This window comes from Gadus morhua, chromosome 22 (genome assembly GCF_902167405.1).
Source record: "Gadus morhua chromosome 22, gadMor3.0, whole genome shotgun sequence".
Classification (NCBI taxonomy): domain Eukaryota; kingdom Metazoa; phylum Chordata; class Actinopteri; order Gadiformes; family Gadidae; genus Gadus; species Gadus morhua.
Window position 1 is genome coordinate 2,202,799 of NC_044069.1, and position 15,072 is coordinate 2,217,870.

A 15,072-nucleotide genomic window follows, 5' to 3' on the forward strand; every position below is an offset into this window, starting at 1 on the left:
CACATTCTTATGCCACCATACACCAACAGTGCAAGAGAATAAGTGACCAATTACTGGGAATCACCCACGGATTAGAAATAACTCTACCAGCCAACCTGGTTATGGTAGATTGTCTGGAAGTCATGGGAAACTCCCAGGTGTTGTTGCCCCGACAGGTCATCTGTTTAAAGGTGGAACTTGGAGGGCATAATGATGGTGATTACAGGGTTTAAGGCTACGAGTTCAACTACCCAAACAGACACACACACACATACACACACAAAGACAGAGATAAACACACACACATATACACGTAAAGATAAAAACACACACACACAAAGATACACACACACACATACACATAAAATTACACAAAAACACACACACGCACACAAAGACACTCACATACACACGCACACAAATACACAAACACATAAAGATACACACACACACACACACACACACACACACACACAAACCATCAACACACTGGTGTTTTCCGATAAATGGCCAGTGATTCTTTCTTACTGAAAGTGAAAGCTGCAGTTCTGAAGTTGATTTGGAAGCAAAGCACCTTTTCATCTTCCACCTGCTGAGGGAGCCCTTCCACCGGCCCTCCCCCCCCGCCGGGCGGAGCCCGCCCTCCCGCTGCCCCCTCCTCACGCTGGAGCCCGGCGACACCCTTGGGTGCTCCTGCCCCGCCATCGTACGTATCGCCGTGACAACGTTAGCTGTACAGTATCAGAGGAGGAGGAGGAGAGGAGCAGGAGCACAACACTGAGTTTCCCATATTGGATTCATAAAGTTAAACTTGTTGTATAATAACACTAACAATAATAGTGAAATTAATAATTATTAACATTCATACTACTACTGTTCTTCTGCAGAGCGGGAATGTCATTCAACTGAACCGTCGTCTCAATCTGACAACAGCAGAAGGTACGCAACATACTGTACCTGAGTAGCTGAAGCTGGATCTGTACCATGTGTCCCTGTTTTACTTACCTGTAGCTGTGTACACTTACCTGTACCCTGTGTACATGTACCTGTAGCTTTAGCTGTACCTGTATCTGTGTACCTGTAGCTGTACCCATGTACCTGTAGCTTTAGCTGTACCTGTATCTGTGTACCTGCAGCTGTACCCGTGTACCTGTTGCTGTACCCATGTACCTGTAGCTGTACCCATGTACCTGTAGCTGTACCCGTGTACCTGTACCTGTGTACCTGTAGCTGTACCCGTGTACCTGTAGCTGTACCTGTAGCTGTACCTGTAGCTGTACCCGTGTACCTGTACCCGTGTACCTGTACCTGTAGCTGTACCTGTACCTGTAGCTGTACCTATAGCTGTACCCATGTCCCTGTACCTGTAGCTGTACCTGTACCCGTGTACCTGTAGCTGTACCTGTAGCTGTACCTGTACCTGTACCCGTGTACCTGTACCCGTGTACCTGTAGCTGTACCTGTAGCTGTACCTGTACCTGTACCTGTAGCTGTACCTGTAGCTTTACCTGTACCTGTAGCTGTACCTGTAGCTTTACCTGTGTGTTCCAGTGGGGGTGACCATGGCGACTCATGCGTTCCTGGGTCTCCCCGTGGTTCTGCAGCAGGGAGTGTCGTACTGCCTCCTCCAGCAGCAGGGCTTCGTCAGTGGGTATGGCCAGGACATCTCCATGCCCCTGTGGAGCTCCTTCAGCCTGGAGGCCCCGGTCAGCACACACACACTCAACCCCCCCCACTAAACACACACACCAGACACACCACTACCCCACTAACACACACACCGAACTCACCACTAACACACACACCAGACACACCACTAACACACACTACCCACTAACACACACCCCCGACAACCAACTAAACACATACACCAGACACCCCACTAACACACACACCAGACACACCACTAACACACATACATACCCCACTAACACACACACCCCACAAAAAACACAACCCACTAACACACACACCCCACAAAACACACACACACCCCACTAAATACACACCCCAGTTCCACATAACTGCATGAGCGCACACTTGATACAAAAGCCTCACACCTGATCAGACACACACACAACCCCTGACATCAGAAACACACCGTGTGTAGATTGATGTGTGTATGTCCCCTTCAGGCGGACCTGGACCCGTTGCCGGCGGTAACCGACTCCTGTCTCCGGGCAGATGTGCGGCTTCCTCCGTCTAAGAGTCCCAGATGTGACCATGACCACGTCGCCCCGGGCAACAACATCAGCTACGCCTTCCTCTATCCCCCAGGTACAGTCCCCTCTATACTACTGTATATCTATACCATATCTACCTCTATACTACTGTATATCTATACCATATCTACCTCTATACTACTGTATATCTATACCATATCTACCTCTATACTACTGTATATCTATACCATATCTACCTCTATACTACTGTATATCTATACCATATCTACCTCTATACTACTGTATATCTATACCATATCTACCTCTATACTACTGTATATCTATACCATATCTACCTCTATACTACTGTATATCTATACCATATCTACACGTCTATCATCTATACATCGGTCATCTATACATCTGTACATCTATTATCTATACATCTATTATCTATACATCTATTATCTACACATCTATTATCTACACATCTATTATCTACACATCTATTATCTACACATCTATAATCCATTAATCTATACTCCATTCATCTATTATCTATACATCTTTTGACTACATATCTATAATCTATACATATATTTACGCAATAGATCACGCCAGGCAGTGGTATGTGCTCATTATACCACTGTTAAGGGGCGTTGTCCGGCCCCGACGCGCAGCGGAGGGCCGGCGACCCCCTTCACAGTGGTATAATGAGCACATACCACTGACTGAAGTGATGTATTGCTTTTATACAACGGTTACTGTTATGGCGAAACGAAAGTCATAGACACACTACATTTAAAAAGAAACCAAGAAAGTCAAAGTAGCCGTTTTATTAAAGAATACCAAAAAGTAGTCCCTCCTGGCTGCCGCTATGCATCGACGGTCGCTATGCAACACACTTCAGCGTCCCTCCGAGAGAAGGCTCCGATAGAGCAGTTCGCCGGCAATTTATCCTATGGAGCAGTTCACTCGCCGATTTTAGGCTTCAGTGAACTGTGCTATTGCTTTTATACATATTATATTATATATATATTATTATTATACATTTCCACTTCAAGGCGCGGAATGATACTTTCACAAAATGATCGGGCGTCATAGCAGTTATGTATACGCTCATTATACAACAGTTAGGAACCAATCAGATCGCTGGATTTAGGCCCCCCGTTGTATAAAATCTCATATACAACAACATCAGAAATGATGCCAATGGACAAAGGCCGCTTCTAAATCAGGACCTTTAACAGGCATGAATGTTGAATAGAAGATAAATATCATCCGAAAGTGTTGTGTGTGTGTTTATATAATCTGTGTGTGTGTGTGTGTGTGTGTGTGTGTGTGTGTGTGTGTGTGTGTGTGTGTGTGAAACAGGTCTGAACACCACAGCGGATGAGCAGTTTGATGGCCTGTTGATGAGTAACGTGGTGCCCATGTTCCCCGCCTTCAAAAGTATGTCTCTCCCTCACATGTCTCTCCCTCACCCGTCCCTCCCTCCCCTGTCTCTCTCCCCTGTCTCTCTCTCCTGTCTCTCTCACCTGTCTCTCTCCCGTGTCCCTGTCACCTGTCTCTCTCCCATCTGTCTCTCTGTCAGTTGAGTAGACCCCATGTGTTTGGTGGAAGGCGAGGTTTTAGATCTCCTTGAATGAATGAGTGCGATGCTTCATGTCTGTATCTCTCCCCCTTTCCAGAGATCTGGGATTACTTCCAGGGTACTCTGCTGAAGAAGTACTCCCAGCAGTACGGGGGCATCAACGTGGTCACCGGACCCGCCTTTGACTACAACTACGACGGGCGCTTTGACTCCCAGGACCAGATCCAGGAGTACGTTTCCATGAGTACAACGCCGCTGTTGCTAGGTTGTCTGTGGCGCTCCGTGGACCCACTCTGACGGGCGTGGTCTCCTGGTGTCTCCGTGCGCTCCACAGGTTCGTCCCCGGCTCCTCCGTCCCCGTCCCCACGCACTACTTTGCGGTCCTGACCAGCTGCTCCGACACGGCCCAGACGCCGGCCGCCTGCTCCGGGAGCCTGAGCACCGTCTGCTTCCTGCTGCCGCATCGCCGCGACAACGCCGAGAGCTGCCAGGTAAACTCAGGCTCCTGCTAAACTCAGCCTAAACTCAGACAACTCAGTTCAACCAGGTGAAGGACTGGTTAGTTATTAGTTATTCCTCAGCTCAATCAGGTGAAGGACTGGTTAGTTATTAGTTATTCCTCAGCTCAACCAGGTGAAGGACTGGTTAGTTATTAGTTATTCCTCAGCTCAACCAGGTGAAGGACTGGTTAGTTATTAGTTATTCCTCAGCTCAACCAGGTGAAGGACTGGTTAGTTATTAGTTATTCCTCAGCTCAACCAGGTGAAGGACTGGTTAGTTATTAGTTATTCCTCAGCTCAACCAGGTGAAGGACTGGTTAGTTATTAGTTATTCCTCAGCTCAACCAGGTGAAGGACTGGTTAGTTATTAGTTATTCCTCAGCTCAACCAGGTGAAGGACTGGTTAGTTATTGGTTATTCCTCAGCTCAACCCGTTGAAGGAAGGTTTAAACTAGTTTGATTGCATGCCTTGTGCATTTCCACAAAACCCTTCAGGATGAATAATGTCGGTTCACAGAGCGCAGAGAGTGAATCTCATTGGGTTGAAGACCTCATGTGGTTCCACCAATCACGGGTCCGAGATGTGGAGTGGATCACTGGATTGGACTTCTACCAGGGCAGCGGGCGACCAATCACAGAGCTGCTTCAGTTGAAGGCCCGCCCTACGGCCGCCATTAAGAGGAAGCTCTGAGGAGCTGAAGAACAGGTGGTCAGAGGATTAGATCCAATCAAATCTCTTCTATCACAAGAATCTCTTTTGCATTCAGACAGTTTGACTGTAAATATATTTAATATACTTTGGAGTCTGCCTAGTGATACGATAGTTTATACTGTAAATTATGATAGGATAACTTTATACTGTAAATGCTGCCTGATATGATCACTTTATACTTTATGATGAAATGAAAACTTTATGACCTTTGTATATGTGACTGACCGGTGTGCTTTCTCATGTTCCATCATTTCCCCCTCCACTAAAGCATGTGGTGGTGGTGAAGTTTGTGTAAGTGATCTTCTGACGAGCTGTGGAGATGATGACTTGTGACTGGTTGGCCTGATCCTTACAGCTTCTGCTTTCATAAAATAAAGAAAAACCACTGATACGAACTCTTAAATAAATACAATTCATTCAGATGGGAAAGACATTTGTGCATTAATCCTTTATTAGTATTTAATTCATTATGCGTCTTTATATATATAATAAAAAATATATCTATATATATATCAGTAGAGGCTTCTCCATTGAGGAGAGGGAGGAAGATCCCCCCTACCATTGTTGAGAATAAAAAATGTAGATTGCCCAAACTACTGTAATGAATTAATGCCCTGAAATAGGACTACTTTATTGCCTTTGAATATATAATGTTTGTTACCCTGGGTAAAGGGACATTAGCACCCCCTATCGCCTATTGACATTACTTCAGGGAGGAAGGTCCTCCCTCAGCCTCCGTTGACTCCCATTTGTTTCCCCGCAAGTACTGGCGGCTGGTGAATAACATGGGTTTCAATCATGGACATATTATAGAATGGACACCGGATTCCAAAATGGCGCCCATTCATTCCTATGTAAACTGCTCAATGGCGCAGGGCAACATCAAGGAGAGATATGCTTCCGCATCATGGGAGCTTAGCTGTGGAGTTAGAATCATGCCAAAACCCCACACACACGCAAAACGTGTTTTACTCACGCACAACGATTCACACACACACAAAACGTGTTTTACTCACGCACAACGATTCACACACATGCTCAGTGTGGTTTGCAAATACAAAACATCATTCACAAACTAATGCATTTTGCTTCAGAAACAAATACAGTATGTTTTACACATACAAAGAAACATATTTCTTCAATTACAAAAAAATATCCTCCAAGTACAAAAAAAAATCCTTCAAGTACACAAAACAATTTTACAAGTACGGAACACTACGCGTGGATCTGAAGGCATTTGCACGTGGATCAGTCAGGCGGAAAATGAGTGCCAAAAGTCACGTGACAAACAAATGTTGAGTCAGTTTAAGGCCGCCAGGACGATCTTTTTTTCTCCCCAAAATCTTTATTTGATACCGGCCAAAATTAAACACTAACGCAACTGAAATGTTTATTAGGCTATTAACAATATTATAAAAATGATACCGTAATGCATCCATTCTTTGTCGTTGGATCTTTTGAATAAATGGATCAATAAATGGTGAATCACAATGATCGCAAGCAGAGGAACGTGAGAGTCATTGAGCAGCAGCTGAACCAGTCTAAAAATCCCTTTATCACTAAAACACTTTGTGATAAAAAGTCACCACAGTGCCAAAACCATCAACGTCATTCATGTTAAGTAAAAGGAAAAACCTCGGACACGAGAAGTTAATGGAGCCGTGCACTAGGCCCTCTCGAATGCCGGGCCGAAACAACATTTGTTTCACTACGACTCCTTTCAGCTGCCCACCCCTCCTTCTCCAGCAAAAGATTATAACATAAAACGGCTAATAAAACGCTTGAGGTGGCGTCTTGAATAGAGAAAACTTAATTTTTTTTAGTACATGGCATTAAGATAATTATGAGCCTTTGATTGATATCCAGTCATTTGTCATTTGTTTGGCTGCCGCGGCTCCTAAAACATTCCGCTTTGAACGGTGAACTCTTTACGCCTAGCAGCTATAAAAAGCTATAAAAACTACAAAATGACTCTATTAATGCAGGCTATGTGGAAAATGCGCCGACTTTGGCTCAGCCTGGCTCCGCCCTCTTCCGCTACGTAGCTAAAATGGCTGCCGTTGAGTACGAAAAGTGTACATCGCCACACGCTTCGCGATTTGACCGTTTTGAGTACACCATCCGTGTCGTTAACAGTACCCTTATTTGCGCCCGATCTGAATCGGAAAAACTTAAGCTAGTAAGTACGGATATGGATATTTGAACACGGCATTGGTTTCAATGGGAGGGAGGAGGAAAGTTCTCCTCTGAGTGGGTGTGACCTTAAGGCGTCTGATTCGCGCAAAAATCGATTCGGGCAGCGCTATGAACCAATAAGCAGGATCCCTGGCTGTTGAGCAGTGTTGCCAGATTGGGCAGATTCCCCACCCAATTGGGCTTCTTTTAGTTTTAACCACGTTAGGCTGGAAAATGTATCATTGGGCGGGAAATCTGCCCAATCTGGCAACGCTGTCGATAACAAACCCGCTCTGCCTGCATTGCCGCTCAGACGCAAAGCAGTTGAAATCTTCTGACTGGAGGATAACGAGATTCTAACATTTGCGAATAAAGTGTACAATGGAAACATTGGAAACAGAGGTCATTGTTCATGTTTAATTTCAAACTAAGCATTCGATTCATTGAGTTACAGTGCTAAGTTAGCGACCAAAGAAAAAGGTAGACCACTTCGCAAAATCGAGATCACCAAAAGCAATGGCAACGTCAGTGTTGTGGGTGCAACATGGTTTGCTAGGTACTCATGGCTTACTGGTAGCATTGCTAGCAATCGACTGTATTGCTGGCCCTTTTTGCTAATGAATAGTGGCAAATCTCCAACGTGGGCTGTTCATGGTTTCACTGATGTGAAAAATCTTGATAGGGCAACCAAACGCCACGACAAGTGTCAAGTTCACGTTGGTGCTGCTATGCGAAATTCCTTGCTAGGCATCATGCCTATAGATCAGGTTGTTCTCGTTCTTTTACTAGTTTGCTACTCTGACCGTTCTGTTTGATATTGTGGAAAGGGTGAATGATTCAGAGCATGATGCATTTTAAATGGCATCACTTTTGGTCTTAAGTCTTTTCTTCAAACAAATGTAACTGAAAATAAACGTAGCTAAATTACAACCAATAACTTCAGTCATTGAGGTCAAAAATAGGCCGCGAATTTTTTTAATTTACTTTTACAAATCAAGAGTACCCTTGATTTGACTAATGGGCTTTGCATCCTTTCCTTCTGCCCTTGTAGTCCATTTCAAAGACATGCTTCCCACAAGCTTTCAAATTACAGTGATGCCACTGGTGGCTTTGCATCAAATGTATTCACGTAACTATACCTCCCTACTATTTAGTAGTTCACCAAAACACCCTGAAACAACTTGAGTCTCACATTCTTATGCCACCATACACCAACAGTGCAAGAGAATAAGTGACCAATTACTGGGAATCACCCACGGATTAGAAATAACTCTACCAGCCAACCTGGTTATGGTAGATTGTCTGGAAGTCATGGGAAACTCCCAGGTGTTGTTGCCCCGACAGGTCATCTGTTTAAAGGTGGAACTTGGAGGGCATAATGATGGTGATTACAGGGTTTAAGGCTACGAGTTCAACTACCCAAACAGACACACACACACATACACACACAAAGACAGAGATAAACACACACACATATACACGTAAAGATAAAAACACACACACACAAAGATACACACACACACATACACATAAAATTACACAAAAACACACACACGCACACAAAGACACTCACATACACACGCACACAAATACACAAACACATAAAGATACACACACACACACACACACACACACACAAACCATCAACACACTGGTGTTTTCCGATAAATGGCCAGTGATTCTTTCTTACTGAAAGTGAAAGCTGCAGTTCTGAAGTTGATTTGGAAACAAAGCACCTTTTCATCTTCAAATAAAGAGAAAAAAACGTAACAACATGGAGATTTTCCATCACAACCACAGTTTATCGAATGAGTTGGCTGATATTGACTAGAGTGTAGAACAGTAGTATATAGAGTATTACTACAGTAGTGAACAGCAGTATATAGAGTATTACTACAGCGTAGAACCCTAGTATATAGAGTATTAATACAGTAGTAAACAGTAGTATATGGAGTATTACTACAGTAGTGAACAGTAGTATTACTACAGCGTAGAATATATAGAGTATTACTACAGTAGTAAACAGTAGCATATAGAGTATTACGACAGCGTAGAACCCTAGTATATAGAGTATTACTACAATAGTAAACAGTAGTGTATAGAGTATTACTGGAGTATAGAACACAAGTATATATAATAGGTAAACAGTAGTACATAGAGTATTACTACAATATAGAATATTAGTTCTATACTGTAGTATACAACTAACTAATATTACATATATAATGTGTAAACAGTAGTATAAAGAGTATTACTACAGTATAGAGCAGTAGTATGCATAACATTTAAACAGCTAGCAGTCCTATATACAATATATTTAACAATAAAATAGAAGGAATGGGTTTTTAGTGTTTTTCCACATTAATCGTTTTTCCTGGAAGGTTTTATGGACCAATCCTCCCCTTATTTGTGTTCAATTGATCATTTGTTCAGTGACCTCAGGGCACACTTCCTTGTGTGGAAGGATGTGGTTCATGAAAGGACCCAAGCCTTCCCGGGAAAAACCCAAAATAAATATGAATCAGCTCACTATCACACTGAGCTGATCAATTTAGCACCTGGTGGGGGGCTGTACTGCAGGGAAGTAATATTATAGGAAAATACGAAGAACCTTTTATAGTTAAGAGGACCTATGGAGACGACACTACAGGTCACTAGTAGACACTAGTTAAACTTTTACACTAGTTTAACTCAATATAAAATAATCAACCATCATGTCACATACTTTACTATTGATTGACGTTTTAACCGTCTGTTGGCATAGACTTTGCTCCGTTTTAAACGTTGTTGTACTGGTAAACCAGCTCTAGATAAGGGCATGTGTAGCCTTCCATACAGTGGCAATACGATGTGCTTTTCATAAATAAAAACAAAAGGATGGTAGGTGATAGGCTACAAGGAAATAGAGGCGTTTGCCGACTAAGTTCTGTTAAGTTCTGACTTTTCTTTTTATATAAAATAAACCTGCGGTGAATAACGTTGTCGCTGTCGGGGACACACGTAAGCTATTACCAGGAAAATTAACGCCCTCATGAAGGCGCCACTGTCCTTGACGGGAATCCCCAAACCTGACGTCACAGTGTGCCATATTTATTTACCAATAACATCCGGCTGACGTAAAAAAGCAACAGCGAACATAAGAGGGTTTCCAATCCTCAGGCCCCACTCCGGTCCGCATCCAGCCCTGACATGGTGTGATAATAACCCAACTCGGAACTTTATACTTTCTACTTCACTCTCTATCCTCTTCTTACCTTTTAAAGATGCCTACTTTTATATCTTCCTTTGTCCAGTTTCTAAACCTTTTTTTTTAAATGTTTAATCAAAGAAGCTGAGCTAGCGAATCCACTGACCTCCATATTGTGTTTCAGTTCCTCCAGATGTTCGCGCTGTTTTTGTGCGTACTACCGCCCCCGACCAACGGGTTCACGACGAACGGGTCGACCAGTCTGTTGACCAGTCTGTCAACTAACGGGTCAACCAGTTGGTCAACAAGTCCGCTGACCACGGGGTCGACCACCTACCTGAGGACTGACCCCGACTCCGGTGTCATCCTCACCTGCGACCGCTGCGCGCCCGGCACCTACCTCCACGCGCCGTGCACGGGCACGCGGAAGAGCGCTTGCGCCGCGTGTCCACCGGGATCGTTCACGGAGCTCTGGAACTACATCGAGGCGTGCATCCCGTGCGGCGCGTGCAGCCGGAACCAAGAGGTGCAAAGGCAGTGCTCGGCCGCCCTGGACACCGCCTGCCGCTGCGTCGCGGGACACTACCACGCGCCCGATATCGATATGTGCATCCGACACAGCACGTGTCCCACCGGGTCCGGAGTGGTGTCTCAAGGTACTCCTCCTATTCCTCCTCCTCCTCATCTCCCTCTTCCTCCTCCTCCTCCTCCTCCTCCTCCTCCTCCTCCTCCTCCTCCTCCGAGAGAGAGAGAGAGAGAGAGAGAGAGAGAGAGAGAGAGAGAGAGAGAGAGAGAGAGAGAGAGAGAGAGAGAGAGAGAGAGAGAGAGGGGGAGAGGGAGAGAGGGGGAGAGGGAGAGGGAGAGGAAGAGAGAGATAATGTAATGAATGGAGTATAGGAATGTTGTCATGGTGTTTTGGTCATTGTTTCGATTAGTATAGTTTACTTTGTTAATTAGTGAGCTAGTTAGTGTTCAACCAGCGGTCTGCTCCCTGACCCAGCCTGTAGTTAGTTAGTTACTTTTTTATTTACCTATTTAATCACCTAGTTTGTTAGTTAGTTACCTAGTTTGTTTACTAGTTAGTAACTTACCTAATTAACTAGTAAGTAACTTAGTTAGTAACTTACCTAATTATTTACCAAGTCTGTTAATTAGTGAGCTAGTTAATTACCTAGTTAGTTAGTGAGCTAGTTAGTGTTCTCCCAGCCCCGGACCCACCCCTGTAGTTAGTTAGTTACCTAGTTAGTTACCTACTTAGTTGGTTGACCAGCCTCTGCTCCGTCTGCAGGGACCCCCACGGCGGACACCGCCTGCCAGCCTTGTGCGGCGGGCTCCTTCTCAGGGGCGGTGTCGGCGCGGGACCCATGCCACGCCCACACCGCCTGCACCGGGGGGCGGGGCCTGCAGCTGCTGGCCGGGGGGGCGTGGTACGACAGCGTGTGCACCTCCTGCGAGGAGCTAAGAGAGAGGGGTGAGTTCTGATTGGTCGAGTGGCCTCTTAACTGGGAGGGGCTCAGTAGATTACCCCTATTATAAACGCATATGCAATAACACAATAATAATAATAATAATAATAATAATAATAATAATAATAATAATAATAATAATAATAATAATAATAATGATATATTCAATATGGTAATACTAAATTAAGAATTTGAGGTTTTTTAATATATATTTATGATATAAATATGATACACATCTATTAATAAAGAGTTAACTATCTATCTAGATCATATATATACTGGTAATAATATTTTAATAATATATATAATATATAATAATCAAATATATATAATAATATATATTAGATATAACATATAAAATATAAGAATTCGGTCGTATCAATAATAATATATCATGTAATCATATCAATAATATATATATATATCATGCATGTTTATAATAATAATGTTATAATATATACAGTACATAATAATAATGTAATAGTATATAGTATCTAATAATATATATATCATGTATATGACGATATGTATCATGTATATACTAATAATGTAATAATATATAGCATATAATAATATATATATATATCATGTATATGATAATATTTATCATGTATACGATAATAATGTAATAATATAAATACAGTAAATAATAATAATGTAATACCGTAATATATAGTATATAATAATATATATCATGTATATGATAATATGTATCATGTATATTATAATAATGTGATAATATATAATAATATATATCATGTATTTGATAATGATGTAATAATATATAATAATATCTATCTTGTATATGATAATAATGTAATATTGTAAATACAGTACATAATAATAATGTAATAACATATAGCATATATTAATAAATATCATGTATATGATAATATGTATCATGTATACAATAAAAGTGTAATAATATATAAGATATATATATAATAATATATATTGTGTATACTATAATAATGAGATAATATATAATAATATATATCATGCATTTGATGTAATATGATTACATCAAATTATTTGATGTAATAATATAAATACATAAAGTACATAATAATTATGTAATAACCTATAGTATATCACAATAATTATCATGTATTTGATAATATGTATCATGTATATAATAATAATGTAATAATATATAGCATACATAATATATATCATGTATATGATAATAATAATATAAATACAGAACATAATAGTAATGTAATAACATATAGTATATAATAATATATATCATGTATATGATAATAATATACATACAGAACCTAATACTAATGTAATAACATGTATATAATAATGAATATCATGTATATGATAATAATATACATACAGAACCTAATAGTAATGTAATAACATGTAAATAATAATGAATATCATGTATATGATAATAATATACATACAGAACCTAATAGTAATGTAATAACATATAGTATATAATAATGAATATCATGTATCTGATAATAATATACATACAGAACCTAATAGTAATGTAATAACATATAGTATAATAATGAATATCATGTATCTGATAATGATGGATCTATATTTTACGTGACACACATAGTAAGGGTGTTGTTGTTGCAGAGTCTGTGGACTATCTGAGGGACCTCCTCCCGGGGTTCCTGCTCCACCAGAACATCCCGGTGTCCAGGCTCAGGCTGCTCCTGGCCGCCCCGCTCCCCGGGGGGGAGGAGCCGGGGGAGCTCCGCCTCCTCCTGACCCGCTGGGCGCTGGAGGCCCCGCCCCCGGCGCTGAGGAAGACCCTGCTGAGGCTGATGAGAGGGAGACACGGACGCAGGCTGCAGAGCAAACTGAGACGCATCGAGGGGAGGAGGAGGGAGCAGGAGGGCCGGTGTGGGGAGGAGTAGGGGAGGAGTAGAGGAGGAGTAGTGGAGGAGGAGGGCCGGTGTGGGGAGGAGTAGGGGAGGAGTAGAGGAGGAGGAGGGCCGGTGTGGGGAGGAGTAGGGGAGGAGTAGAGGAGGAGTAGTGGAGGAGGAGGGCCGGTGTGGGGAGGAGTAGGGGAGGAGTAGAGGAGGAGTAGAGGAGGAGTAGAGGAGGAGGAGGGAGCAGGAGGGCCGGTGTGGGGAGGAGTAGAGGAGGAGTAGAGGAGGAGGAGGGAGCAGGAGGGCCGGTGTGGGGAGGAGTAGGGGAGGAGTAGAGGAGGAGTAGTGGAGGAGGAGGGCCGGTGTGGGGAGGAGTAGGGGAGGAGTAGAGGAGGAGTAGAGGAGGAGTAGAGGAGGAGGAGGGAGCAGGAGGGCCGGTGTGGGGAGGAGTAGGGGAGGAGGAGTAGGGGAGGAGGAGGGCCGGTGTGGGGAGGAGTAGGGGAGGAGTAGGGGAGGAGTAGAGGAGGAGTAGAGGAGGAGTAGAGGAGGAGGAGTAGAGGAGGAGGAGTAGAGGAGGAGGAGGAGTAGAGGAGGAGGAGGAGTAGAGGAGGAGTAGAGGAGGAGGAGAGGAGGAGTAGAGGAGGAGGAGGAGGAGTAGAGGAGGAGTAGAGGAGGAGGAGTAGAGGAGGAGTAGAGGAGGAGGAGTAGAGGAGGAGTAGAGGAGGAGGAGTAGAGGAGGAGGAGGATCATGAAGGTGGTGTGTTCAGAGGGCTGCATCCCAGTGCTTCTGTGCTGCAGAAGAACGTATTTATTTTTGTTGTCATATCATTTGATCATTATTTCTCACATCAACACTGTAACGGCCAGTATGTGGAACGTTCCCTGCACCACACACACACACACACACACACACACACACACACACACACACACACACACACACACACACACACACACACACACACACACACACACCTTCATGGCTTTGTATGGCTGCTCTATCGATGTCTTTAGTCTAATGAGAGGAGGGAGCCCCCCTCGTCCTGTCTCTCCATACCTCATGGACCTCTCCATACCGTCACTAACACCAGGAACTCATGGACCTCTCACACACTGACTGTATGTCGTACCTCCTTGCACTTAATGTACGCACTGTGTGTTACTTAGCATTGTGTAGCGTCTTAACCTGATATCTGTGCGGTCTCCGGGGAATGGGTTAACCTAGTGATTGTTAGGGCTTGGTTCCATGAACATCCTCACTGTACCCACAGAGATATATTGTTGTTTCTCTTTCTTCTGACTAATGTACTTATCGTAAGTTGTTTTGAACAAAAGCATCTGCTGAATGTCCTGAATGTAAATATTGAGGTATTGCATTAAGGACATTCTTTTAACTTGGCATTATTTCTTCCTATAAATTTAATAAATAATTATTCAGACCTGTGGCCTGCGTGTTGAG

General features: G+C 43.0%; 2 protein-coding genes across 2 annotated transcripts; both read left to right on the forward strand.

The window, feature by feature from the left end:
* The first annotated feature begins 570 nt into the window (after nucleotides 1–570).
* On the forward strand, nucleotides 571–5,367 carry LOC115535466 (ectonucleotide pyrophosphatase/phosphodiesterase family member 3-like). The gene is made up of 8 exons (XM_030346716.1): nucleotides 571–685; nucleotides 867–918; nucleotides 1,531–1,685; nucleotides 2,115–2,256; nucleotides 3,516–3,593; nucleotides 3,833–3,965; nucleotides 4,070–4,226; nucleotides 4,753–5,367. Exons 3-8 carry the CDS (start codon nucleotides 1,542–1,544, stop codon nucleotides 4,924–4,926), a joined length of 828 nt encoding a protein of 275 aa, XP_030202576.1. The 5' UTR covers nucleotides 571–685; nucleotides 867–918; nucleotides 1,531–1,541; the 3' UTR covers nucleotides 4,927–5,367.
* Nucleotides 5,368–10,226: 4,859 nt separating this feature from the next.
* tnfrsf11b (tumor necrosis factor receptor superfamily, member 11b) lies at nucleotides 10,227–13,742 on the forward strand. The gene is made up of 4 exons (XM_030346712.1): nucleotides 10,227–10,314; nucleotides 10,494–10,965; nucleotides 11,598–11,780; nucleotides 13,375–13,742. Exons 1-4 carry the CDS (start codon nucleotides 10,312–10,314, stop codon nucleotides 13,656–13,658), a joined length of 942 nt encoding a protein of 313 aa, XP_030202572.1. The 5' UTR covers nucleotides 10,227–10,311; the 3' UTR covers nucleotides 13,659–13,742.
* The last annotated feature ends 1,330 nt before the right edge of the window (nucleotides 13,743–15,072 follow it).